The 27,779-nt window shown below is 46.2% G+C and overlaps 2 protein-coding genes across 2 annotated transcripts; one reads left to right on the top strand and one right to left on the bottom strand.

Moving 5' to 3' along the window:
• Positions 1–13,581: 13,581 nt before the first annotated feature.
• LOC113781160 (cytochrome P450 CYP72A219-like) lies at positions 13,582–16,596 on the bottom strand. The gene is made up of 5 exons (XM_027327033.1): positions 16,181–16,596; positions 15,496–15,716; positions 14,814–15,058; positions 14,333–14,696; positions 13,582–14,211 (listed from the first exon to the last, which is right to left on the bottom strand). Exons 1-5 carry the CDS (start codon positions 16,458–16,460, stop codon positions 13,786–13,788), a joined length of 1,536 nt encoding a protein of 511 aa, XP_027182834.1. The 5' UTR covers positions 16,461–16,596; the 3' UTR covers positions 13,582–13,785.
• Positions 16,597–22,419: 5,823 nt separating this feature from the next.
• On the top strand, positions 22,420–24,354 carry LOC113779400 (trihelix transcription factor GTL2-like). Its single transcript, XM_027324970.1, has 2 exons — positions 22,420–23,118; positions 23,394–24,354. The coding sequence occupies exons 1-2, from the start codon at positions 22,649–22,651 to the stop codon at positions 24,352–24,354; spliced, it is 1,431 nt and encodes a 476-aa protein (XP_027180771.1). The 5' UTR covers positions 22,420–22,648.
• The last annotated feature ends 3,425 nt before the right edge of the window (positions 24,355–27,779 follow it).

The following is a 27,779-nucleotide window of genomic DNA, read 5'->3' on the forward strand; positions in this document are numbered from 1 at the left end:
GAGAAAAGATCCCTCATGCGTCCATTACCAATATAGAGTAAAACTCCATTTACTCAATTCTAATTGCAAGCTTCATAAATGACACAACTCTTTCTCTTTTCGTCTGATTTTGAGTCAGTTTGCGTCCATTTGAATTATTTATCAGCCATATACATGCATCGAACAGTTCTTCCCCACTTGATTGCAAGATAAGAGATGACAAGAAAATTATACGGCATAAGAGAACATTTGCAAGTACGTAGCAACCAAACTGGCAATGATAATAAGAAGGTTCAATTATTTGACAAATCCATACTCACAATTTTCAGCCGGTTTAAGATTTCAACATCGGGTTCTGCTTTTCCAAGAATCTGCGTGCAGAGGCCCCGTCCTGGGCCTATACACGTGGCAGCCCAGGAGGGTCTGAGTTGGGCCTAGACCCCCAGGCCCATGGGACCGTCCCGCGGTACCCCCGCCGCTAGGGCTCCAGGGAGCAATCCCGCCTAGGTCGGGATCGTTCCCCCTCAGTGCGGGATTGAGGCTATTTTGGGCAGGTCCCGAAACGTACAGAGGTCGGGCTACTAAGCAGGTACAAATAGTAACGCACACCGGCTGCGCAAGGTACGCTCACTATTGGACGATTACTCCCGACCGTTCTACTTCCCGTGAACCTCACTCACCGGAAAACTAACTTGACCGTCGGAGCGCCCTCGGGGACAACCTCAGGGCCCCTGTTAGTTCACTCTCTTGTTTGTCTTTCAGGCTTAGGACGCGCTCTCTCCGTCAGCAAGCCGAGCTCATTAGCTCAGCTCGGTCCGAGGAAGTTCCGTGCTTCTTCAGTTGGCGCCGTCTGTGGGAACTCGAAAGGCTATCGAAGTTGCGTTGATGGCGAGAACGCGTTCCAAGCGGACAGTGGAGAGCACCGGCCCTGGAGCCGGTGAGGGATCCCGGCGAATGGGGACTGGGGCGGATCCGGACGCTGGGGGCTCCGCCCTGTCGGGGAAACGAAGACAACAGGTCTTTCAGTTTGTAACGGAGAACCTCCCTATGCTGGAAGACATAATCCGGCAGGCGAAGGAGGGGGGCGAAGCCGGGGGTGCGCAGACCTCTAAGGCAAAAGGGAAGGAGAGAGAGTCGCCTCCCATTGCCTCGGAGGACGAGTCACGGGACCAACCCCCCAGGAGGAAACGGTCGCGGACTCCCCCTCGGCCGCGGGCCTCGGTGGTAGGGGATAGCGAGAGATATTCTCGCGACCGGTCCGCCAGAGGCCGGCCGAGGAATCCCTCATCGTGGAAGCTTGCGCGGAACGAGTCTGAACGTTCCCCCGCCCGATCTATCAAGAGCCGGCCGCGGGACCCTCCCCAGTGGCAGCCCGTCCGGGACGAGCTCGAGCAGATCCTGCGTCCGCAACTGTACGAGAACAACTACGTAGCCTCACCCTTCACCCGAGAGATAGAGGACTACCCGTTACCTCGGAGGTTTAAAATCCCGAACATCGAACTGTACGACGGTTCGACCGACCCGGAAGACCACCTCTCGGTCTTCCTGACGCACATGCGTCTGCAAACCGCTGCGGATGCACTCCGTTGCAAGACCTTCCCCATGTTTCTGAAGGGTAAGGCCCGGCTCTGGTTCCAGGGCCTGGCGCCGGGGTCTATCCGGAGTTTCACCGAGCTGGCCAGGCAGTTCGCCGCCCAGTTCGTCCCCTCGAAGACTTACTCGAAAAACGCGGCTCACCTGATGGCCATCAAACAGAAGCCAGACGAGTCCCTGAAGAATTTCATGACCCGCTTCAACACAGAAAGCTTGCAGATCAGGGACAAGGATGAAAATGTGGTCATGGCTGCCTTCGTAAACGGGCTCAGGGTGGAAGAGCTTTTCTACAAGCTCGCCGAGAAGCCTCCCCTTAACCTGGAAGAGCTCTTGACCAGGGCGCACGCTGCGGCCAATGCGGAGGAGGCAGCTCGCCTGAAGAAAGAGTCGGATCGGAAGCTCGGAGATCGGAGAGGACGGGTAAACCCCCCCGAGAACAGGGATGGTCCGGCCAAGAAGAATGTGTTTGACCGGCTCTCAAAGGATAAAACCCCCGCTCAACCGCCGCTTCCAAAAAAAGCTACACCCCTCTCACTAGGCCTAGAGCCCAGGTCCTGGCCGTCATGGAGGCGGAGGGCCTAGGGGGGCGACCGCCTAAGATGGGGACACCCCTGAACAAGAGGAACCAGGACCGCTACTGCGCCTTCCACCGTGACGTGGGGCACGATACGGAGGGATGCTGGGCCCTGCGGAAGGAGATCGAAGATCTGATCCAGCGAGATTTCCTGGGGCAGTTCGTGCGGCCCGGTCGACCGGGCCAGGGGCCAGGACGCGCCTACCACGGGGACCGGGGGGAGGCCCAGCGTCACGACCGTCCTGAGCGCCGTAACTTCCCCCGGACGGACTACCTGGACCCGGACACCCAGAACCTAGCAGGGGTGATAAACACCATCGCTGGGGGCCTACGGGGGGAGACAGCCATGCAGCCAGGAAGAACCGGCGACCTCCCCCCGAGGGGGATGACTCCCTGAAACGTCTGCGCATGGACGAGGAGATCACCTTCGGACCGAGGGATACGGTTCCCTTGGCGTCTGGTAACCACGAGGCCATCATGATAGACGTTGTGATCAATAATTATCGGGTGAAGAAAGTGTACATTGACCAGGGGAGCGCGGTGGACATCCTGTTCTACCGGGTGTTCAAGGACCTCGGCTTGGAGGACGGACAGCTCACCCCGGTTCGGACACCCTTGGTGGGCTTCACTGGGCCGCCCATCACCCCGGAGGGGATGATCACTCTGATGGTCACGGTAGGGCAGGCGCCCAAATGCCGGACCATCCCCGTCAATTTTGTGGTGGTCAAACAACAATCCCCGTACAACGTGTTCTTGGGACGGCCGGCCTTGAATGCCCTCCGAGCTATCCCTTCGTCTCTCCACCTCAGCGTCAAATTCCCCACCCCAGGAGGAATCGCTGAGGTGCATGGGGACCCAGAGGCGGCCAGAGCTTGCTACTTGGCAGTGCTCCGGGGACATGAGCATGTGGTCGCCCAGACGACTAGCCTGGAGCCTTACATCCCAGGGGAGGAGGCCCAGAAAACCCAGGAAGAGTTTGAGGAGTTCCCACTGAGAGAGGACAGGTCTGACCAGGTCCTCCGCGTCGGTGCGTCGCTACCCCCTAAAGAGAAGGATGATTTGAAGGCCTTACTAAGGGAGTACGCCCAAGTTTTCGCGTGGACAGTAGAGGACATGCCTGGGATTCCGACTGACCTGGCCGTCCACCACCTCAACATAGATCCCCACTTCAAGTCAGTGAAGCAGAAGAAGAGGAACTTCGCTCCAGAGAGGAATGAAGTGATCAAGAAGGAGGTCGGTAAGCGGCTGGAATCCAAAATCATCCTGGATGTCTACTACCCGACCTGGCTAGCCAACCCTGTCCTGGTAAAGAAGTAGGACCAGTCTTGGAGGATGTGCGTGGACTTTACAGATCTAAATAAAGTCTGCCCGAAGGACTGCTTTCCCTTGCCAAGGATTGACAGGTTAGTAGATGCTACTGTTGGTTTTGACGTTTTGTGTTTCCTGGATGCTTTCAAGGGGTATCACCAGATAGAGATGGCCGAGGAGGATCGGGAAAAGACTTTCTTTTTCACCGAGGAAGGAACTTACTGCTACCGGACCATGCCTTTTGGACTGAAGAATGTCGGAGCTACCTACCAATGCCTGGTCAACAAGCTGTTCCAGAATCAGATCGGCAAGAGTATGGAGGTCTACGTGGACGATATGATCGTCAAGAGCCGAACGGATCAGCAGCTCGTTCCCGACCTGAGGGAAATCTTGAGCATTCTGCGGGAAAGCCGGATGCGGCTGAACCCAAAGAAGTGTACTTTCGGGGTTAGATCGGGAAAGTTCCTAGGCTTCCTGGTCTCCCGGGAGGGGATCCGGGCCAATCCGAAAAAGCTCCAGGCTGTCAAGGGCATGACCTCCCCGAGGAGTGTCAAGGAGGTCCAACGGCTCGCGGGGAGGATGGCCGTCCTGAATAGATTCCTCTCGCGTTCCGCGGTGAGGGGGCTGCCCTTCTTTCGAATCCTGAAAGCACCAAAGGACTTCCAGTGGACGGAGGAGTGCCAGACAGCTTTCGCCGACCTAAAAGCATACTTGGCCGAGCTTCCAGCCCTGACCGCCCCGGAGCAGGGAGAGACCCTGTTCCTATACCTGTCTGCTTGCAATGAGACCGTTAGAGCGGTTTTGGTGCGGGAGGATAGGGGGGCTCAACGGCCAATATACTATGTTAGCCGGGCTTTACAAGGACCAGAGACGCGGTACACGCCGGCGGAAAAATTGGTCCTCGCTTTGGTGCACGCCGCCCGGAAGCTCCGACCTTACTTCCAGGCCCACAGCATTACCGTCCTGACGGATCAACCCTTGTGGCAGATACTCACAAAACCCGAAATCTCGGGCAGGATGACCAAATAGGCCGTCGAACTAGCCGAGCATGACATCGGCTATCAGTCTCGCACCGCTATTAAAGTTCAGGCCCTGGCAGACTTCCTCGCCGAGGGAGTCAGTTTGTCAGTAACTGAGCTGAGCTCTTTGACCGAGGAGGCACGGCCGGCAGAGCCGTGGGTACTATTTATAGACGAGGCTTCGAGTAAGGAAGGGAGCGGAGCTGGCCTGCTGCTCACCTCGCCCACCGGGGAGGAACTGACCTACGCCCTCAGGTTCGACTTCCCGACATCCAACAACGAGGCCGAGTACGAGGCCCTATTGACAGGATTGCGGATATCCCACCAGATGGGTGTAACTGCGATCAGGGTCCGGAGTGACTCTCAGCTTGTAGTTTACCAAGTCCGCGGGGAGTACAAGGTTAAGGAGGACGTCATGAAGAAGTATTTGGCCAAAGTGCAGGAGGCGATAAAACTGTTCGACATCTTCGAGATCGAGCGGGTACCAAGGTCACAGAACAAGCGGGCGGACGCCCTATCAAAGCTGGCGTCCTCCTCCTTCGTCCATTTGAGCAAGGAGGTTTTGGTGGAGGTTGTCACACAAAAAAGCATTTACCAGGTCCAGGTCTTGGCTACAGACAGCCCGGCCACCTGGATGACCCCACTCGTGGACTTTCTCAGCTCAGGTGCCCTCCCAGTGAACAAGACCGAGACTCGCCGACTCCAGCTCAGAGCTGCCAAGTACGCCTACGCCGGGGGGACCCTCTACAGGAGGTCGTACTTGTCTCCCTGGCTAAAGTGCGTAACTCCCGAGGAGGGCGACTACGTCCTCCGAGAGGTTCACGAAGGCTTGTGCGCGACACATGTGGGGTCTCGAGTGTTGGCCAAAAAATGCCTCCTCTTAGGCTACTACTGGCCCTCAGTGTTTCGGGATGCCGCAACTCTGGTCCAGAAATGTCGGGCCTGCCAGGTGCACTCCCCGATGCGCCACCAACCCACTCGGGATATGGTCCCCATCCATAGCCCTTGGCCCTTTGCCCAGTGGGGGATTGACCTCCTGGGTCCCTTCCCCCGAGCTCCTGGAAGGTACGAACACCTCGTGGTGGCCATCGACTATTTCACAAAGTGGATGGAGGCCGAACCTCTGGCCACGATCTCCGGAAGGGCGATTCAGAAGTTCTTCTGGAAGAACATAGTCTGCCGCTTCGGGATCCCGCATGTCCTGATATCCGATAACCGGCGACAGTTTACTGAAAATCCCTTCAAGAGCTGGTGTGCCGAGCTTGGGATTTGCCAACACTTCACCTCGGTTGGACATCCCCAGGCCAACGGTCAGGTAGAGAATGCAAATCGAACCATTCTGCAAGGGCTAAAGACTAGGTTGGAACTAGCCCAATCTAACTGGTTAGAGGAACTCCCTAGCGTCCTCTGGACTTATCGCACTACGCCAAGGGCGGCCACTCATGAGACCCCATTTTTCCTGACTTACGGGGCGGAGGCGGTGGTGCCCGCGGAGGTCGGGCTCCCCTCGCCTCGGACACAGAACTTCGTGGCATCAGCCAACGAAGAAGATCTCAGGTGCAACTTGGATATGCTGGAGGTTAAGCGTGAGGAAGCGGCGATACGGATGGCTAAGTATTAAAGCCAGCTCGCCCGCTACCACAACGCCAGGGTGAGGAGTACGCAGTACCAGCCAGGAGATCTCGTCCTAAGAAAGAACTCAGTCAGCCGAACACATAGCTCCAACAAGCTTGACCCAAACTAGGAGGGGCCGTATAAGGTCTTAGAGACGAGCCGGACGGGATACTGCAGGCTTGCCAGATTAGACGGAGCGGAGATACCCCGCACTTGGCACTTCTCAAATTTGCGGTTGTTCGTAGGATAGGCTAGTCCAGGGTATTTTACTGTATTGTTTTGGAATCCTCGTGCCAATTCATCACTGAATAAATGTTGGCTTTCCCAGTTTTACATTCCTCCTCGTTATTATCAAACTTTTCACTTCTACACTAGCACACTCAGATAATACTAAGTGCCCTAGTGAGGGGCTCCTGAGGGGTGATAAATGGTAACGAATGGAATGTTTTTTAAGTCTGAGAGATCAACGCTCGACCCAGGAGGTCGGCACGATTATCTTTGAATTTTTGGCGCTCGACCCTAGAGGTCGGTGGCTAAGGGATGGATTCGGACAATGTGTCAATGGAAGGCTTTCGAAGTTGGAGAGTTCGGTGCTCGGCCCCGGAGGTCGGCGGGACTTTCTCAACAATATTGCCGTTCGACCCCAGAGGTCGGCGCAGTTTAAGAGAACTCTAGGGTCCGATGCTCGACCCCGGAGGTCGGCATGGTTACCTTCGATATTTCGACGCTCGATCCAGGAGGTCGGAACGAATGATGGCGGGGAGAATGCTCTTCGAATCTGAGAAATAGGCGCTCGACCCAGGAGGTCGGCAGCTAAGGTACGAACTAAGATAATAAGTCAGTGAAAGGCCTTCGAAGTGCGAATAGATACTTGACCCAGGAGGTCGGCCTGGTGAAAACCCTTAGAAGCTTGAGAGCTCGATACTCGACCCAAGAGGTCGGCACGCCGCTTCAGTAGATCAGGTTTGGCGCTCGACCCTAGAGGTCGGCGTAGCTTGAAGCCTGGAGGTTTTGTGTTCGGCCCAAGAGGTCGGCGCATCACTCCGGTTACTTGGAATTCGACTGCCGAATCAGCTTGATGGTTTGATGGTTCGGTGTCCCTGACAACTTAGCCGTTAGCTTAAAGGGCGATAGATGACCGTCCCAAGAGGTCGGCACGACCTAAAATTTTAAAGACTGAAGTTGGACGCTTGGCCCGTCGTAGATCTGAAGGTTCGACGCTCGGCCCCGGAGGTCGGCGTGTCTGCCCTTAAAGCGTTCATTAGATAAATGGTCAACTTTAAACCCTCGTTACACTGTTTGTTAGTCATTTACCGTGAAGCTGTTATGCTGCTTGAGTGGCAGACGTTTGGCCCCAAGGGTTGGCATACCGCTTTAGTAAATCAATTTGGTGTTCGACCCAGGGGGTCGGCGTGCTGTTTCGGTTATCAGAATTCAGATCCCATGCAAAACTTGGGGGCCAGAAGATAGAGAAGTTCATTTGAATTCCATATATACATTCAAAACATATCTATTACAAGGCCTACCGAGCTATACAAGGAAATGAAAACCTAACTATACTTTCTTCTTGCTGGCGGCCTGCTTGAGGCGGGGCTAAAGGTACACCTTAAGCATGTTGAGGGGAGCTGAACTTCGGGGCATTAAGGGGGGCTGAAGGTACACCTTAATAATGCTGAGGAGAGCTGAAGGTACACCTCAAGCATGTTGAGAGGCGTGTGGAGAAGGCTGTTAAAAAGGATCTGTGGGGATCATGAACTGCGGGGCATGGCCACATCCTTATAAGAGGATGGAAAGGGTTTTTGGAGTGACCGCCGCCCTAAGCCACTGGCTCCTTCCCGGAAGCCCTGCCAGGAGTCTCCTCCTCCTCCAGGGGAAGCTCCGTCAGCTCGGCCCCAACATCGTTCCTGCCCACCAGGTCCTTCAGGACATGCCCTTTGCAGTACCCATTGAAGAGCCAGTCCAGTTTCTCCTCGGTTGCGGGGTTGTAGTCTTTGAAGTCAGCCAAGTTGAAGTCAGGTGGGTTGAGGCTCTTCACCTGGTCCAGGACCCGCGTGGCGCCAATCTAGAGGATGGGCAGGTTGAGGAGGGCCACGTCCTCGGCAAATCGTTCGGAAGAGATGAAATCCCGAACAGCCTTCTTGCGCTCCCGGCTGACGGTGCCGGAGAGCACAATGGCGTGGTCCTCCCTCAACTTCGCCACGCCCTTCTTCTCTTGGTCCAGCTCGGACCGGGTGGCGGCGAGCTGGATCTGGCCTCCTCCAGCCCCTTCTCGGCCTTGCCCAGTTTGGCCTTAAGGGAGCCTGCCTCCTTAAGGGCCTGGGCAAGCTTCTGCTCGGTCTCCCGACTCTTCTTTTGCAATTTCTCCAAGTCGGGAGACAGTTCGGAGAAGCGGGTCACCAGGGCAGCACCGGTGGCATGGGCCTAGGGAGAGGAAAGTAAACATTAGCACTTCGTCAATGGAAGAACAGAAACCCAAGGGGCATAAGCGAAGAAGGGGCTTACTTGGGCCTGGGCAGTACAGTACACGTCCTGGAGCTTGGACGGGCTGGCCAGTTCCATCCACTTTTTGTCACGTGGAAGGACTGATCCTGCCACCCACTCGCGAGCCACCTCGGAGAATTGGACTCGATCATTGAGGGAGAGCTCCTAGGACGGGCAGAAGCGACGGTGGTCGTGCATGGTGGGGGCCTGTCCCGGCTTCACGGGGGCCACGTGGCGGAAGTGCCACAAGCTCGGAGGAGCGCTCTCCCACGCGTGCTCCTCCGCAGAGCCAACCCCCAAGTGGACAGGGCCCCCAGACGTCAGCTGGAGAGGGCGCTGTGCTGAGGCCTGCGTAGGTTTCTTCTCGGGCTGGGAAGGCTCGTCTTCTCGGCCCCTCTTCTGCACGACCGCTTTCTTCTTGCTGGCGGCCTGCTTGGAGGGGGACTGAGACTGGGAGGCCTCCTTCTAGGGGGCCGAGCTGCCCCCAGGTGTCGCAGAGGCCTCCGGGGCCTTTTTCGCCGTCTCCGGCTGCGTGGTAGGGTCGGCCTGCTCGGTTGACGGGCCCAGTAGCCTTGAGAGCTTCCTCACTGCAGCAAAATACCGCCAGGTCAGTAAAAAAGGTCAGTAACAGAAGGGAAGATGAAACAACAGATAACAAAGAGACATTTGCAGTATTACAGGTCTTTCGGCCGGTCGGGGAGAACGCCACTTTTCCAGGGGACCCGGACAACGTCCCCAACAGCCCGACTGCGGAAATCTACTCGGTGGAGAACTTGGCTGCGTACAGCTTCACCGCAGAGCCCAGCAGCTGGCCGAAGGCCTCAGGGTCCAGGTCCTCTGGACAGGGGCCGTCCCCGACCCCCCCGACTTTCCACGCATTGGGAGGAAAGTGGATGATTTTAACAAAGAAGAAGTCCCATTTCCAACTTTTTATGGAAGTGGGGACCCCGTAGAAGAGATCCTGGGTGCCCTCCCGCCGCGATTGCTGGCGGACCGGCGGGAGAAGTAGTACCACCCAGGGAGAGAAGCTTTAAGGGCGTAGGAAGCACGGAAGAGAGAGAGAGAGAGTAGGGGATGGAGCAGATCTGACAGTAGATCAGGAATCCGAGGATGATCCTGATCGAGTTAGGATGGACCTGGGTGATCCTGAGCCCCCAGTAGCTCAGGATCTCGGTCAGGGCCGGAGGAATGGGGAGTCGGAGCCCCGCGACCAGTTGCTCTTTGTAGATGGCAACAAAGCCCGAGGAAGGTCGGCAGGCCCGATCGGTGGGTCCGGCGGCTCGCGACTCGAAGGCCGGAGGGATGGAGAAAGAAGCGGCCAGCTCGGCCACCGCCCCGGGTGAGAGGGTGACCTCCTCCCGGTCGGGGTGACCGCAGTTAAACTCAGAGTCATCCCCCTGCTCGGAAGCAGGGGTCCCCTCGGAGGAATCCCTGTCCTCCCCAGCTCCCCCCTGGGCTCCGCCAGGGGAGTCACGTGGGGACTTGGGGGAGGGGATATAAGTGGCTTGCTGCTCGATGAGGGCATCGAGCTCGGCCATCTCCTCCAGGAGTCGGGCAGAAGGAGAATGGGCAGACGGAGAGCTCATGACGTCAATGGGTTCTAACAAGTCAGGAATGAAGAAATTGGGACTGGAAGCAGAGGAAGAAGAAGGAGGAGGAGAAGATGAAGAATAAGACGATGAAGATGAAGACGAGGAGGAGATAAAGATTCTGGGAGCTCTACGACGGATTGGAATCTGGGATGCGGTGGAAGTGATGCCGGAATGACCCGACATAAAATGCAGAAGGTGGCTAAAGGAGAAGAGGAAATGTGAAGGAGGAGGGGAAAGAACTTACTGATGATCGAAATGAAAAAAGGATGGAGAAGTCGCCGGAATCTGGGTGCTGGAAGCCGGAAGCCTTGTTGCTGGAGAATTGAAAATGCACGAAGGAAGGAAAAATGGCAAATAGAGTCTGAGAGAGTTTGGGAGTCCCTATTTATAGGGGAAAGAGTGGGGGGAAACGATTGTTTGAATTTGAACCGCCCCATGTGAACGCATTTAAGAGCAGTACGGAGACCGAGGGGACGCGACAACTGAAAGGACGCGGACGCCACTTCCCAATGACAGCACTGTACCGAAAGTGACCGCGGCAGAGCAGTGTGACGCTGGGCTCCCACGTGGCAAAGGTACAGATTAGGTTTGCCTGGAAGACCTACCTAATCCAGGGGGTTAGTGCAGAGGCCCCGTCCTGAGCCTATACACGTGGCAGCCCAGGAGGGTCTGAGCTGGGCCTAGACCCCCAGGCCCATGGGACCGTCCCGCGGTACCCCCACCGCTAGGGCTCCAAGGGGCTCCAGAGAGCAATCCCGCCTAGGTCGGGATCGTTCCCCCTCAGTGCGGGATTGAGACTATTCTGGGCAGGTTCCGAAACGTACGGAGGTCGGGCTCCTAAGCAGGTATAAATAGTAACGCACACCGGCTGCGCAAGGTACGCTCACTATTGGACGATTACTCCCGACCGTTCTATTTCCCGTGAACCTCACTCACCGGAAAACTAACTTGACCGTCGGAGCGCCCTCGGGGACAACCTCAGGGCCCCTGTTAGTTCACTCTCTTGTTTGTCTTTCAGGCTTAGGACGCGCTCTCTCCGTCAGCAAGCCGAGCTCATTAGCTCAGCTCGGTCCGGGGAAGTTCCGTGCTTCTTCACTGCGCAATCTCTTGTCTGGCCTTCTCGTGCCTGCCTGTATGCCAGTTAGCTGTGTTTTCTTGGCCAACATAGTAGAACAGCTTGCACTCCTCTATTGCATCTTCTATTGCCATCACTACCCTGTTGTTCTTTGCATTGCAACAGCAGACCTAGTAGATCACCATTTCTTGATTCTCCCTTTTTTTCTTACAAGTTACATCTCTTAACATTGCTTTGATCTGGGCATCCAATTCGTATCTCCTTCTATTCTTCTTGGAAGAAATCTATACGAAGAATCTGTTTATCCATTCAGTCAAATTTGGAGCTGGTTGAAATTAATTTGCCAAGTAAAATAGTTTTGCTGAATAGCAACTCTGTATTTTTTCTAAAAATGTATCCATCTGCTTAGCTTCAATCTTTTAAAAATTCCCTACTCAATAAAAGAAAATTTAGTTTGCAAATTGAATGTTCATCTCTTGTTTGTGAATCGAATTCTACCTGAAACCTGGGAGGTAAAATGCCTGAAATGCTTCATTAATCAGTACAGCTTGTTCTTTCTGAACCCCGAAGTTCGATTATCTTCTTTCCTTCTCTGTAGCTCCTTCCAAATGCTGTCCTAGCAATCACATCTGCAAAATGACTTTGTACTTCTGGATTAATATCAATTTCACTCGATCCATCTGAAGGAACTGACTTCTTCCACCCATCAACTTGCAAAAAATTTCCGGTACCATTCCCAGTTTTCTTCAAAGTCATTAGCACAATTGCTTTGAAGTTCATTAGATCAATCAATTTATAAATGTAACTTTAGCTTTCAGGATGATTCTGTAGTTATATTCTTCTTTCTATTTTGGGTCGTGCTCGACTTCTTGTGCCTTTGATTTAAAGACATTCTGAGTCCGACGCAGAAATGCATCTTTTCATTAAAAGGTAACATATTTTTTCAAGAGATCATCCAAAGCCTTAGCTATATCCAGAAGGGAAAGATCCCTTAAATTGATTTGAAGCACAAGAAATTTATGCTTACCTAGTTTATTCTAGAAATTAGGTATGCAAGACAAGAATAGATAAGCCAAATATTTACTGCATGTAAGATAACTTGAACTTGCATGTCTAGCTATTGGTAAGTATCAAACCAAAACGAGATCTTCGCTGTGATATCACATAGATAGAAAGAAATTTAAAGATTTTTTACTTGACAATTGAAACATTTTTGCTCTTGATCATACCAAATTCATTTCAACAAAACACAATTTGGATCAAGGGATTGTCCATATTTGTTGGCAAAAATGTACTAGAATTATAGAGCAGACATTGCCCGAATTTTCTCATTATGGAATGCAGGATTGATTACTCTTCTACGTGTGGTCCATTTCTCTCCTTCCAAGGTTGAGACTCCCAGCGTCAAAATATCCACAAAAGGGTTCTGTGGTGGCTTTTGCAAGTGACCATTCTTGTCACTGAGTATCAGCCTGATCAATTCTGCCCTCCCTATTATCAATCCAACACATGCATATTTTCCCTATTTGAGCAAAACGCCAAAGCCACCATCAGTAGTACCATCACTATGTACTTGTATAGTATAGCTCACAAGGCACAATTCTCATGATTTCCAATATTCCAGCTTTCCAAAATTATTTACGATAACTACAATTCCTATGCCTTTTTGGTGTAAAGGGCAAACGACACTTTAATCAACAGCTACTAATGCCAATTTTCAATAAGACTGCTTACTTTTTTTGTCCAGCGACCACATTGGCCCGATAAATCCAGAGTCAAGCTCGAACCCGACTACCAACTGTTTTGTAAGTATTCAGTAAGGTGAATCTAAGTTCTTACGTGCGTGCAGGAAAGGAAGTATCCATCAAGAATGAGAGGCTTGAGAATTGAGCCCAGCAGAAAGCTAAAGCCTTCGGTATAGATCCTTCCATGCTGCTTGGTTTCCTTTTATGGAAAGACTATAAGCTTGGTTGCCGGGTGTGCAGCTGCAATTGTCATGGAAGATGGGCTACGAGCTGCAATTAATGCAGAGTTACTTTGGGTTGTTTTCAAAAGTAGCAACCTAACCAAGAAACTTATTGGGGATGGAATTGACAGGCCTCATCAGTTAACTTTAATTTGGTGGCCGATTGGGCATATTCCAGTTTGTTTTTTGGACGACTTGTCTAAAATATTTGACTTAAACCCCAAACTTGTTTTTGATGTTCCAGCCTCTGTGATGGTTTATGGCAAAATTTTAAATCAACCAAGCATCTACTTCAAATCTATTAAACACTTGCACAGTTAGTTAGATCTATTAAAGTTAACTATTCTAGAAACGATACAAGTATATATATTGTGCAAGGATACAAAAGACTTTTCCATTGAAGGTCAAAGTAAAACAGAAATTACTGTCCAATTTCCACTTTTCTTTTCTTTTTTTTTGCATTCTTAGCAATATCAGTAAATACCAGGTCTACAGAAGATCCGTGTGCCACACAGTTCATGGAATTGGTGACATTCTTGTAGAAAAAAGAGAAATTTCTTCATTCCTATCTGGACATAAAATCTTTATATCTGTTGGAATATAATTGGAGCTCCATGCTGTGGCTGGAGAGTTAGTATGGTATGGGGGGCATGAGTATATGAAGGTGATAGCTTGAATGAAAAGTTCTGCAAAATCATGGCCAGAGCCAATTTTGCTTCTATGATTGCAAAGCTTTGGCCTAAGCAAATTCTTGGTCCCCAGCCAAAGGGATAAAATGCCAATTGATCCTTTGATGCCTTTGAAACTCCTTCAGCAAACCTCTCTGGTTTAAACTCTTCTGCATCATCTCCCCAGTACTCAGAATCATGATGCAACAGCATAATTGGTAGATAAACTACAACCCCTGCAGGGATGGAAATATCCCCTACCTTAGTTCTTTGGACGGTATATCGAAACAGGCCAGTCACTGGTGGATATAATCTTAGGACTTCAAACAACACCATCGTGACCTACAAAAACAATTTCCCCCTCATTAGTCATGGATTCATAAACACAATAAGCAAATCTTACGTGATAGTATTATGTATGGGTATTGCAAAAAAAATCGGTTAACAACAAATTCATACTTACAATTTTGAGCCTGTTCAAAATTTCCACATCAGGGGCTGTCTTTCCACAAATATGGAGAACTTCTTGCCTGGCCTTCTCTTGCCAGTCCGGATGCATGGACAACACGATGAGGGTCCATGTAAGCCAGTTAGCAGTGGTCTCTTGGCCAGCAAGGTAGAACAGCTTGCACTCCTCTATTACATCTTCAATTGTCATCTCATTTCCCTTTTCTTCTTTGCATTGCAACAGCAACCCAAGTAGATCACCATTACCTGATTCTCCATTTTGCATTGCCTTTTGCTTCTTGCAAATTATATCTCTTAACACTGCTTTTATCTCTGCATCCACCTCATATCTCCGTTTATTCTTCTTAGTTGGTAGAAACCTGTATAATGCTAAAAATGTTTAGTCCGGTTGCTAAATTAAAAATTCTTACCTATAACGTTGAAGACGAACTAATAATTTTTACTTGTCACTTTTGAGCTTGCAAATGGAAATCTACCTGAGTCCTGGGAGGTACAAAGCTTGAAATGCTTCAAGTACCAGCACTGCTTGCTCTTTTTGAAGTTCAAATATCTTCTTCCCTTCTATATAGCTGCTTCCAAAGGCTGCTCTAGAAATCACATCTGCAGAAAGGCTCTGCAGTTCAGGACTGATATCAATTTCGCTCCGTCCATCGGATGCGAGCAACATCGTCCATCGATCAATCAGATTGCAGCAACTTGCTAAAAACTCTGGCACCATTCCCTGCTTTCTTTAAGTCATAAGTACATAGGGATGAAGCTCACTTATATTAACAGTTTAGGCATGCAACTTAATCAAGATAATGCACTTTTGCTCTTCCTCAGCATAACTTGTTGACGTCAGAAATGTTCTTTTTATTGCAATGCATTTAATTAAAGAATGCTGAGTTATGTTTCACATTCTTTTCTCGAAAGATCTTTGAATGTCTTTGATAAATCCTGGAAGGGTTCATTTTTTTTCCCCCTTCTTTTTGGTCAAATGTACTAAAAAAGGAATTGTCTGCCCTGCTCTTCCGACCATTAGTCTATAAGACACCAACTAAATAGCCAAAAGCCTACCAGAATAAGATATGAAGCATTCCACGAAGCATTACTTACACTGCAGTGGGACAGAAAAAATCAGAAAAATTCTACAGTAATCTAGTAGAAAGCAGGGATTACCTGCAGCTTCTCATGGTGGAATGCAGGAGTAATTAACCTTCTACGCTTGGCCCATTTCTCTCCTTCCAAGGTTGAGACTCCCAGAGTTAAAAGGTCCACAAGAGGGTTCTGTGGAGGCTTTTGGAAGTGACCATCCTTGTCATTCAGTATCAGCCTTATCAGCTCTGCCTTCCCCATTATCAGTCTCGGCCTTGTTCCAGTCCAACTCAGGCACACTTTTCCTATTTTAGCAAACCAAGCCACCATTAATCACAATTCAATGGAGCCATAGTTTTTATTTTTCTTGGCAGATGTAATTGTCGAGCTTGTAATAACATGCTAAAGTTCTACTATTTTTCATTTGGCATGGTACATTTCAACATATTGTCCACACAAGATTTCGCATGCAAATAACTAAAAAGTTTCACCCTCATAACTGTCTATGTAAATTAATTGTTATTTATTCCTTTTAAACACAGAATAATATCCTAGTTTTGTATAACCAGATTTGTGTCACATTATCTATAAGGTCGTGTATCATATAATAGCTTCTAGATTTGTTCCCTCTTATAGTAAATTCTTGGATGTTGAAATGGGAAGATCCATGAAAAGTTACTCCTAAAGGGCTAGAGAAACTTCAAGTACTTAATGATTGTGGAAAAAAAGACAGAAGAAGAATCCAAGAATGGAAAAAAGTTGATCAGACCGTATGCTTGCACAATTTGATGAAGGGAAGGGTCGACACGTGGGACAATCTCGTGGTTTAAAGACATGGGGATGGCCCATGCTTCTATCCTCAGCTTCTTGCTAACTGGCTCGTCTCCATAAAGAAAATTGTAAGAGGTTCCTCCGATTCCCTGCTGCTTCAACTGTTTCTCTATGATTTTGGGCTTCCACCATAGAGAAAAGACAAGTTTTAGGGCACAAAAGGAAGCTAAAAGAGCCGAAAAGGAAGCCAATATGGCCATAAAATTGAATGCTTCCATGGAGCTGATTTCTTTCCCGATGGCTGCAGCCTTGGATGCTACTGAGCTTTGCTCACTGCTTCATTCAATTTATAGAGTTCTGTTGCAAAGATTAACCACATAGCTAGGGACTGAACTGAAAAGATTAAAAAAGGATTGGAGAAGATGTTAAAGTGGTGGCTGTGATTTGTTGTGAATTGGACTGATGGGACATGTAAGCCAATTGCATTGCATGAAATTTTGTCACCTTTCCTTCCATTGAGACAATTTTATTTTATTTTTTTTAGCTTAACGGCACATCTAATCTAGCCTAACCTACTCCTACTCCTAAGGGGAGGGGAAACCTACTCTATGGGGTGGCTCAACTGAGTCGGGAGAACCTGATGGGGACTGAACCACCATCTGACCAGACGGGTGCACCACACACCCGTATAGATTTAGAACAAACCTCATATTGAGGGACATTGATGGGAGGCAATGTTTGAACCCTTGACCTCCCACCCCACAAGTAATGTGGTGGCCAACTCCACTAAAGGAACTCCACAATTATTTAGTTGACATTTTTTTGTTCATTTTTACCACTTTTCATTTGTGTTTCACATTTTTTTAGTTTGCTTCTCTCAATTATTACACAGAATCATAGGTTAAATTAAGAAAAAAAAAATGTTTCTTCCCGACTCAAGATTTTAATTAAGATCAATGGCCCGAATTGAGTAGAACTTCTCCGGCCAATTTCGTAGTGCAGCAACTAGAAATTTTTTGCAGGACATTATTCATTGGTTGGGATCATAGACTTGAAATTATTAGTTAATTAATTACGTGGACGAGTGGAGGCATATATGATCATACATGCCGTAGCCTTCTTTGGATCATGCTTGGGCTTCTGCAGAGTCAAAAAGAATTGGTGGGCAGCTAGTCAAACAGCCAAAAGTTCTCCTGGTCAGCATGCCTTGATGCCCAAGAACGCCTACTGATGTGATCATCAAGAAAAGATGGAAGCGCAAGTGCTGCAACATAATGCTTGGTCATCAATTAAACTTTGTAGACCAAGCCCCAGGTATATTGCGCAGCGGTTGAGGGGTCGACCTTGAGTTGTTGGCTTTCTTACTGATCGGGGTTCGATTCGTGCCCGCTGCGCTGCACATCCTGACTCGTTCGGAAAAGTTGTATGGGGCTATCGACTTCCCTCCGATTTGGTGTGCCGGCTCGAGTTCAAAGGATTCGGATCGGGGCATGTTCCGGTTACCAAAAAAAAATAAAAAACTTAGTAGACCAAGGACCATTGGAAATTCATTACACCTTTTTATAGCTTCAAGTGATGTGAATAGGGGCTGGTTGGTGTGAGTTAGTAATCAATGAGAAAATCATTGGTTGGAATGAATGTTTAAAAACCTTTTTCCAGTCATCACATAAGCATTTAAGCATACACTGCACTTGTTTGGCAGACAAGTTCTTGTCAAGTTTGTCTGTTACAAGTTTTTTTAAAACTTTAACTACAGTAATGTTAACCTATACACTTTAAAATATTAAAAAAAATACTTCAAAAATTTTTTAAAAAACTTCTACAGTAAATTACAGTAAAATTTTATATAAACATCCAAAAAACTCGCTTGCCAAACAGGATCATGCTACAGTAAGGTTTCAATGTTTGCACCTGTTTTGCCATGTTATCCAACCATTTTGTTGCTTTCCTTGACAAATGGGAAGAACATTATTATTGAGAAGGGGGAAATAGGGTGGTTTATAATGCATATCTTGTTAGAGACTAGAATTGACTTTACATACATACAGAAAACTCCTTGAATTGAGGGGGAGTTCAATTGGACTTGTACGGAGACTGAATTGTGCTTCCTTGCAATGCACTAGATATGGTTTGAACCCTGATCTAATGTACGAGAAAAACTCTAAGAGACTCCTCCTAATCATTATTGGACTATATTTTATAAATCTCAAAATGGATTGTCCATGACATTTCTGTTTTTCCCCCATGTAGAGTTAATGAGGTCCAACATGAACTTAAGTAGGCTAAAATGTGCAGGATCAACTCAATCCTTCCATGCTTTAAGTACATCTCTTCCTTTACACATCGAAGACTATTGTTATAATACTAGTAGCAGTCTGTTAGGACATTTAATAGTAAGCTCGGGGTGCAATGTTAATTTGATAAGCATTGACATAACATATAAAACATGTGCTTCTTAAGAGGCTGATTTCTTTTCTTTTTTTTTCGGAGACGACAACTATTATATAACCTATCTATCCTAAACTACAGGAAATGGGGAGTCTAAAGAGGTTCGGTGTTAGGAATTAGTAGGTACATAAACCTTATTAGATCAAGAGAGTGTTTTGACATAATTCTTGAACTTTTTTTGCTGCAGGTGAGATTTAAATCCCCACCTGTAGTTGAAGCAGAGTCTTAAGACACACCTTGACAGCCAGTGAGCTAAATTCAGTGGTTTTAAGAGGCTGATTCTGGTGTAGCAATAGAACATTTTGTGCTAAAAAATTTCCAAGAGACCGGAGACAATTGGTGAGCGAAGCTCCAAATTATAGACATTGGATACTTGGGATACAAACCACTGGGCCAATGGCTCAGTGGCCACCAGGGAGGGGCTTAAGTCCCTCCTTGGGCTGTAGGTGAGGGTTCAAACCTCATCTGCAGCGAAAAAAATCTAAGGGTTGTGTCAGAGCACTCCCTTGGTCTAGTTGGGTCTGTATACCCACTAGCCCCCTACCACAGCCTCCTTAGGCTTCCCCTCCCCTCTAGATTAAGATAGAGTAGATTATACAAATGTATCGTTACTGAAAAAAAAAAAAAAAACTTGGGATACAGAGGTGTATGGTCCATTCTGGGAGTGCACACCTCACAGAAATTAATGCAAGGAGACATCAAAGGACAATTGCACAGTAGCATATTCACGTGCACATCAATTCTATGCCTTCCAAATCATCAGAATGTCAATGCAATTTCACACACTCTTGTCTATCTTTCTCTTTCACTCCGCGCTGCTTAACGTTTCTTTCTTTTCTGAGCCTTTCCAGTCGCTCCACACGTGTCCTTTGTAGCCTTCTGCTGCTCTGAGGCTGAGCCCTCAGTCTTCTTCACGATGCAGCTGCAGCAGATAGATTCAGATTCAGACCCTATATCCTTTAATTAATACCACCAACAACAGGGAAACCTCTGGGGTGTCAACTACAGCATGTATCAGATCTCATCACCAACAACAGATGGAATGCTGTCCTGATATTCAGAATCTTTAACCAACAAGATGCAGAGAGAATTCTGAAGATACCTATAAGCCTAACAGGGAAAGAAGATAGCCATTACTGGATGCACTCTCAGAATGGACATTACACAGCTCAATCTGGGTATAAGGCATGGATGAAGGAAAAGGAACTGGAGAGTGCAAGAAGGAGGGAAGGTGTTGGACCAAGCTATGAAGGAACTATCAGAAAAGTCTGGAAAACTCTGTGGCAGCAGAAGGTGAGTCAGAAAATGAAAGTGTTTATATGAAAGTGTTTGCATGGGGGGCTTCCCGTGAGAGGTGAAATATACAGAAGGACAAGACAAGGAGGCCCTATGTGTATAGGGTGTGGTGAGAAGGAAGAAACAATCGAACATCTCCTGTTCCAATGCAACAGAGCAAAGGAAATATGGAAGTTATCACCTGTACAATGGGATGGAGTACAACATACATCAGACTGTTTCATCAAATGGTGGTCTGCAATCATAGAAGCCCAACAAGATAGAGGAGAGGAAGATCAGGTAAATCTAACTATAAACATTCTCTGGCAGATCTGGAAAGCCAGGAACGAGAGAGAGTTTAATCAAAAGGAAAGGGAACCCCACAAGATAATACAGAAAGCTATGAAGGAATGGATGGAGTTTGATGAGGCAAACAAAGGGAAACTGACAAGAGAAAACACTCAGGGAACAGAAGTACAACAAAGTACTGAGCAATTGCAAAGTCAGAGAGAGAGCCAAACCAGCCTAATGATCAAAGTCCACTCTCACCAAGACGTTAGACAAAAAATGGTTGGGATTGGAATCACAGCTTCTGACTCGTCAGGACGTCTTCAAGCATGTTGGGGAATGAGGGAAAGAATGTCTGCAGAACCAATGCAAGATCAAGCTGGAGCGGTGAGACTTGCTTTACTAAATGCGATCAGCCAAGGTTGGAGGAACATTAAAGTGGAGCTGGAAAACAGGGAGTTAGTAGAGTGCATAAAAAACACAAGGACCAGCAATCATTTGATGGCTACTCTGATAGAGGATATCCAGTACATATGTAAAATGTTTCAAACATGTTCCTTCTCTACTGTTAGTTCAGGGTTTGTGGAAAGTATCAAGTTGAGCATGCATGCTCTAAACATCTTCATAGATGAAGCATGGGTGAATCCCAATGCTAGGTGTTAGGCACCAATGTTTTGTAGGACTGCTGTCCTTTTGTTTGGATCTTTGTCCAATTACTGTAAAATATTGGTTATATCTATAAAGCTAACGTTTCGACAAAAAAAAATAAAATACCACCATTCATTTGCTTCCACTGCAATCTGTGCTTTTTGGGTTCTTTTTTCGTGCTTGTCGTTTCCTCTCCTTTATAGGTTGGAATACAAATATACAATACGAATTCATTTGTCCATAGCCTGCAGCAATCGGGTTGGTTCTTTCGTTTTTGCTTTTCCTACGTGCAGCTGGCTTGTTCGTTCACCTCTAGCTAGCCTAAGTGTAGAAGTCACCTTCATATGCTAAGAAAATGTACCACAACCTAGACGTTGAAACTCCAACCAAAAATAAAGGAACTTCAATCTTTCGCCCTTAGTTTGGAAATTAGTTTCACATTTGCTCTTTTTACAATCCTTATAGGAGGAGATATCGGGAGTTGAATTTCGATGTTGTATTAAATTTTTATATACTAATACTGTAGTAATGTTTTTTACATTAGCAGTTTTAGATGTACGTCACATATACATAATTTTGAATTATAACATTGATCTAATGCTTTTAGTATAAAAAAATTATACATTGACAGTGTATAAAAAAAAAAATTATCAACAACAGATCCAATAGCCATTGCAGACTTTCTTCTATTTCTAACTTTATCAATCAACTCCATAAGCCAAGGGATATCACCAAAAAAGAAAAAAGAAAAACTATATGGCAAGGTGAAAATTAAGAAAAACATTTTAGTGTAAAGATTTAGAAAAAAAAATTCTAATACTATGCATTTTACAATTATTTCTCCTTACGAAACATGTAATTCTCGAGAAAAAGACTAGGACTTGGACTCATTTTGCCTAACCTTAATTAACGATCAAAATGTTCTATTATGCACACAACTTTGTAGGAAGTGGTAACTATTATAATATAATTGAACTCTTGAACATACTAATGTATATTAGTTCTTAAAACATGTTTGTTTAAATATTAACTAGCAATTGCTTAGAAATATGCGAAGAAATCTCTTAGTTTATTAATCTAGTAAAAATATCTAATGTATAGAAAATTCTTAATTAGTTGTAGATAGCTTTAACAGTTCAAATGGATAGAAAGGTCAGAAAAATACACTTTTAGAAGTTGAAAGGCTAAAAATATGCAAATAATAGTTAGCGGGCCAAAAGTGTACAAACTTAAGAGTTTGAGAGCCAATTAGGTACTTTGCCTCTTTGGAATTTCCCTTGAATTAAAACCCCAAAATAAAGAAGAAGAGGAGATTGGTGTTCCTCAACTTCGAACTCTAAATATACAAATGATAGGCATATTCATGTTTTACTTTTTCTTTTCTTTTTTTTTTTGGGCAAAATATATATTTTTTTAATTTTGAAGAAACACATTCATGCTTTTTTTTTTTTTTTGGGCTTCATTTGTCTTTTTGTTTAAAGAAGAAAAGATAGCCATAATAGGCGGATTATCATTATCCCACATATCTCTCCAACAACTTCCCCCCTCCCCTGCAAGAGTTTCCCGCACTGTTTTTAACTCTTCCGCTGATAAATCTCCACTTTTCTTTCTTAGGGTTTCTGGTTAACCCATGAACACCTACACAAATCTCCTTCAATCATAGACAGCAGAGCCGCAGTGACTCCAATATTCGCTCTTTCCCCTTTACAGAAAAAGATCATCATTTCTGGATTCTAAACAATGATTCAGAGACCCCAGAAGCATACCCCTATATAGTAGTAAAAGTAATTGCAGTCTTGAGCATGAAATGGGAGAGAACCATCAACAGCAGCCAGTGTTTTCTGCGAACCAAAGTCACCAATACAACCACCAACAACCGTACATCTTTCAAGAAACTCAAAACTTACAAACAATCCCAGATTTTTTCCACTATCATCATCATTTTCAAGCTCTTTTGCAGCAGCAAAGGAGGCTGCAGGACCAGCTGCAGCAGTGTGTTTTAGGTCAAGAAAATGTTGTTAGTACTAGTGCCACCACGGCTGCGGTTGCCGGCAACAATATCAGGCCCTCAGTTTCATTTTTCCCGCTGAACTTCAAGCCGCCGGATCTCAATGAGAATATTACTAGTAGTAAAAATGGAGGTTTGGATGATGATGGATCAGAAGATGATTTGTTTAGACGGAATAGTGCTGCTGCTGCTGCCTTGGCTATGGCATCCCCACATTATTGTTGGCAAAATCAAGAAGATTCTGCTACTGCTATTAGACAACCTTTTTGGTAACTTGGAAATTGCACAAAATCACATGCTATTGGTTGTTGCATTTCATGTTTATGTGCACATGTACTCGTGTAAAATAATAGTACTAGTAAGTCTAGTATGATTTGTTCAAAATTTACAAGTGTTCACATTTTAAGTTTCAAGAACCTTCATTAATAGCCAGTACTATCTACTATTTGTACCATTCAAGGGAGTCTTTTTTTCTTTTTTTTTTCCCTTTCTTTTTGTTTGAAGGGTTTTTTGAGGGTTGTATATGTTCAATAAATTTTTGTAGGAAGCCACTGTGCACCAATATCTCGGATGGGAATAATAACTCACAGGACAAAGAAGTGCGGCCGGAAATGCACCAAAACAAGTACTACAAGTCTTCCGAAGATACTGAGCAAATGAATAGTTCTTTAGAGAACAGTAAGAATAGACTCTTTGGTGAGCTTGAATCAATTTGCAGAAGTGCCTCAGTTGCTAGTGAGGCTAATAAAACTGGTGGCGCCTCTGCTGGAAACTTGGCTACAACATTCAGTACCTGCTTGCCTATCACTCTAGACAAACATAACACCAATGCTGGCGCCACTGCTGCTGCGGCTGCCATTGGGCATTGTCATGACGGTTCTGAGTCATTTAGTGGTCATGAAGCGCCCGTAGCTGTGGTTTCAAAGAACAAGAAAAGGAAGAAGTTGAAAGATGAATTGAGTTCGATGGCCATATTTTTTGAGGGCTTGGTGCATCAGCTCATGGACCACCAGGAGGCTCTTCACAGTAATTTTATGAATGCAATTGAGAGATTAGATAAAGAAAGAAGGGAAAGAGAGGACGCTTGGAGGAGACAAGAATTAGAAAAACTTGAGCAAGACATGGCTGCCAGGGCCCGTGAACGGGCATTAGCTTCTAGTAGAGAGGCCTCCATTGTTTCATACTTGGAGAAAATCACTGGCCAAAGTATTAAACTTCCTCCTAGGAATCATCCCTCAGATTTCCAGCTGGCCATGATTTCTTCGGGAGCCATGAATGGCGAGCTCAGCCCCAGTACTAGCAAAGTCTGCAGGGATGATTTGAGTATAAACATGACCAGCAGGAGATGGCCTAAAGCTGAAGTGGAGGCATTGATTCAAATTCGAAGCAGCTTAGAGCAAAAGTTTCAAAGGCCGGGGATCAAAGGGCCTCTTTGGGAACAGATAAGCAATTCAGTCCGCTTGGAGGTTAGGGGCTTTGAAGCCCCAACTGGCATTTCAATCTAGGATTTCCTAAAAGATTGGTGCAAAGTGCAAATTGGTGATAATTCATCAATACCTGAAATTCTAAGGGTTATTTTTTTTTCTCTCTCTCTCTCTTTTTTGTTCAGATATTCTAGAAGCAAGTATGAACCTTGTTAACCAACCCAACCCAATTGAGTTGGCCACTGGAAGGGATATAAGTCCCTCCTTGTGTGTAGGTTGAGGGCTCTAAACCCCAAGTTGCATTTCAATCCAAGATTTTCTGAAATTTTACTAGAATACATAATGCCGTCGATTTAGTCGGAAGCGGTTCAGTCTTCTCTGGTCCACTATTGACCCTTTCACTCCTTCCTCCTTTTAATGTAGAGTAAGAGTAGGAGTATATTAGAAATTATTGTGTAAAAAAAAAATGTTCAAGCCTATCTGTTTTTCTTACTCCTCCGACCATTGCACATGCAGCGGAACAGTAAATTGTTAATCTTGTAGGAATAACAAATCCCTTGTATCACGTGGTTGTAGTCCCAGTTGGGGAAGAGCCACGTCTAGGGGTCGAATCCCGGCATTACCGAGGTTGGTGACGCTTGGGGCGAGCCGCTCCCAGCCCGCAGTAGGGATTAGTTGGGCCGTACGGTATTACCAGTCCATGGGCCCAGATACCCTACTGCGCAAAAAAAAAAAAAAAAAAAAACAAACAAATCCCTTGTATCAGAAAGCAGAAACTACCTGCAGCTTCTCGTGATGGAATGCGGGGTAATTATTCTTCTATGCTTGGCCCATTTCTCCCCTTCCAAGGTTGAGAGTCCCAGGGTCAAAAGATTTGCAAGAGGGCTCTGTGGAGTTTTTGGGAAGTGACCATTCTTGTTATTTAGTATCAGCCTCACCAACTCTGTGTTGAATTCAAAGTCTTGAATTCTTCAAGCCTTAATTGTTGACTTTTCTAAGGCCAACAATTGTTGAATTTGGTGGCCTAATATCTATCCCACATCGGTGGGATTATTGGAAGAACCTTAGCTTGAGAGCTATAAATAGCTCTCAAGTCCTTCCAATTAAATGGTACCAAGAACAACAAAGAATTACCCATAAGGATTTTGTAATTCTTTGTATTCTTTCTTCTCTCCCAAAATTTATAAAAGCGGGCTGCTTGAGTGGTGCTCGGAGAGTAGGCAAAAATTGGCCGAACTCCGTTATCAATTTTTCGGGTGCGTTCTTTCCTTATCTCTTTTATTTGTTCCGCATTTATTTATTAGTTTCTTTTCTATTGTAGTATAGTATTCAATATATTTGTCTATATTTGTCGGGTATATTTGTAGTGTTTTATACGGTTCATTTGGGTGTATTTTTCTTATTCGTGTGTACGTATTATTTATGTATACACGGATATAGTTGTGATAATACACCGTGCACGTAAGTTCTGTCTAGGAGACTGGGTTTTAAGTGGGACCGCTTGTGACCCCTCCAGCCTTTCCTGAAAATTTACTTGGAATGGTAATTCTGTCTAAGGAGATTGTTTCGATGATCTTTCTTGGGAATTACTGAATCGATTTAATCACTAGTTGTATTCTTGAGTGAAAAATTACCCGATTTCCCCAACAAGTGGTATCAGAGCCGAAGGTTCGTCCTTTGGCTTATTTGTAATTTGTTATATTGAATACTATCATTTGAGTCTGTAATGGCATCTGACAATTCCACGTCAAGAATTATATCTGGGGCATCGGCTTCCTCGTCCACATGGTCGAGGATTCCAATGTCAAGTTTGAAGGTGGCGGTGGAGACATTTGACGGTACTGGCCATTTCGGCATGTGGCAAGGCGAAGTCATGGACTCCCTTTTCCAACAGGGTCTTGACATTGCCATTGAAGAAAAGAAACCAGATGACATAGAAGAGAAGGAGTGGAGTACCATAAATCGGTTGGCATGCGGAACTATTCGATCGTGTTTGTCCAAAGAGCAAAAATATACTTTCAAGAACGAGACTTCTGCATGGAAATTGTGGAGGGCATTGGAGGGGAAATTTCTGAAGAAGAGTGGTCAGAATAAACTCCTAATGAAGAAAAGATTGTTCCGTTTCGATTACCAACCAGGTACTACTATGAATGAACACATCACTATGTTTAATCAATTAGTAGCAGACCTGTTTAATTTAGATGTAAATTTTGAAGATGAAGATTTGGCTTTGATGTTGTTATCATCCCTTCCTGATGAATTTGAACATTTGGAAACTACGTTACTTCATGGGAAGGAAAATGTGTCTTTAGATGCTGTATGTTCTGCTTTGTATAGTCGTGAATTGAGAAAGCAGGATAAAATGAAAAAGAAAGTAGCTGCAGCAGATGAAGCGTTAGTGGCAAGAGGTCGTCAACAAAGCCAATCAAAGGGGAGAAGAGGAAGGTCCAAATCGAAAAGCAGAGTTGCCAAAGATGAGTGTGCTTTCTGTCGTGAGAAAGGGCACTGGAAGAAAGACTGTCCAAAGTTGAAGAAAAAAGGGAAAGCTCCGCAAGACGTAAATATTGCAGAATGCAAAAGTGATGCGGAATCAGATTTCTCTTTGGCTGTATCACCTTTAACATCCCATCCAGATGAATGGATTTTGGATTCAGCTTGTACCTACCATATGACTCCCATGCGGGAGTGGTTCTTTGAATTTGAAGAATTTGAAGGTGGAGTTGTGTACATGGGAAATGACAATCCATGTAAAACAGTTGGGATAGGTTCAATCAAGCTGCGTAATCATGATGGATCCACCAGAATCCTGAAAGATGTTCGGTACGTGCCGAATTTGAAAAGGAATCTCATCTCCTTGGGACTCTTGGAGTCAAAAGGCTTGGAAGTGAAGATGCGAGATGGAATTCTTAAAGTAACTTCGGGAGCACTTGTGATGTTGAAAGGTGTGAGAAAGAATAATCTGTATTACTACCAAGGTAGTACAGTTGTTGGGACAGCAGCAGCAGCAACATCTTCCAGTAGCAAGAAGGATGCGGAAGCAACAAAGTTGTGGCACATGCGATTGGGACATGCTGGTGAAAAATCCTTGCAAAATCTTGCCAAACAAGAATTATTGAAAGGTACGAAAGTTTGCAAATTAGAATTTTGTGAGCATTGCGTTCTGGGAAAACAAAGAAAAGTGAAATTTGGCACTGGTATCCATAATACCAAGGGTATTTTGGATTATGTGCACTCAGATGTGTGGGGACCTGCCAAGACTCCATCCCTTGGTGGCAGGTATTATTTTGTCACTTTTATTGATGATTTTTCCAGAAGAGTTTGGGTGTTTACTATGAAGAGTAAGGATGAGGTGCTAGAGATTTTCCTTAAATGGAAAGTTCAGGTTGAAAACCAGACGGGAAGAAAGATCAAGATTCTCCGAACAGACAACGGTGGAGAATATAAGAGTGATCCCTTCCAGAAGATATGCCAAGAATGTGGCATAGTTCGACACTTCACAGTTAGAA

Source organism: Coffea eugenioides, chromosome 8 (assembly GCF_003713205.1).
Source record: "Coffea eugenioides isolate CCC68of chromosome 8, Ceug_1.0, whole genome shotgun sequence".
Taxonomy (NCBI): Eukaryota; Viridiplantae; Streptophyta; class Magnoliopsida; order Gentianales; family Rubiaceae; genus Coffea; species Coffea eugenioides.

Excerpts from the sequence above, each read along its gene's own strand:
- LOC113781160 (XM_027327033.1), bottom strand. The coding sequence starts at position 16,460 with ATGGAAGCATTCAATTTTATGGCCATATTGGCTTCCTTTTCGGCTCTT. Across the intron at positions 14,697-14,813 it reads TTGTACCTCCCAGGACTCAG|GTTTCTACCAACTAAGAAGA; the intron begins GTAGATTTCCAT and ends AGCATTATACAG. Across the intron at positions 14,212-14,332 it reads TTTTGAACAGGCTCAAAATT|GTCACGATGGTGTTGTTTGA; the intron begins GTAAGTATGAAT and ends TTGTTTTTGTAG.
- LOC113779400 (XM_027324970.1), top strand. The coding sequence starts at position 22,649 with ATGGGAGAGAACCATCAACAGCAGCCAGTGTTTTCTGCGAACCAAAGT. Across the intron at positions 23,119-23,393 it reads GCTATTAGACAACCTTTTTG|GAAGCCACTGTGCACCAATA; the intron begins GTAACTTGGAAA and ends AAATTTTTGTAG.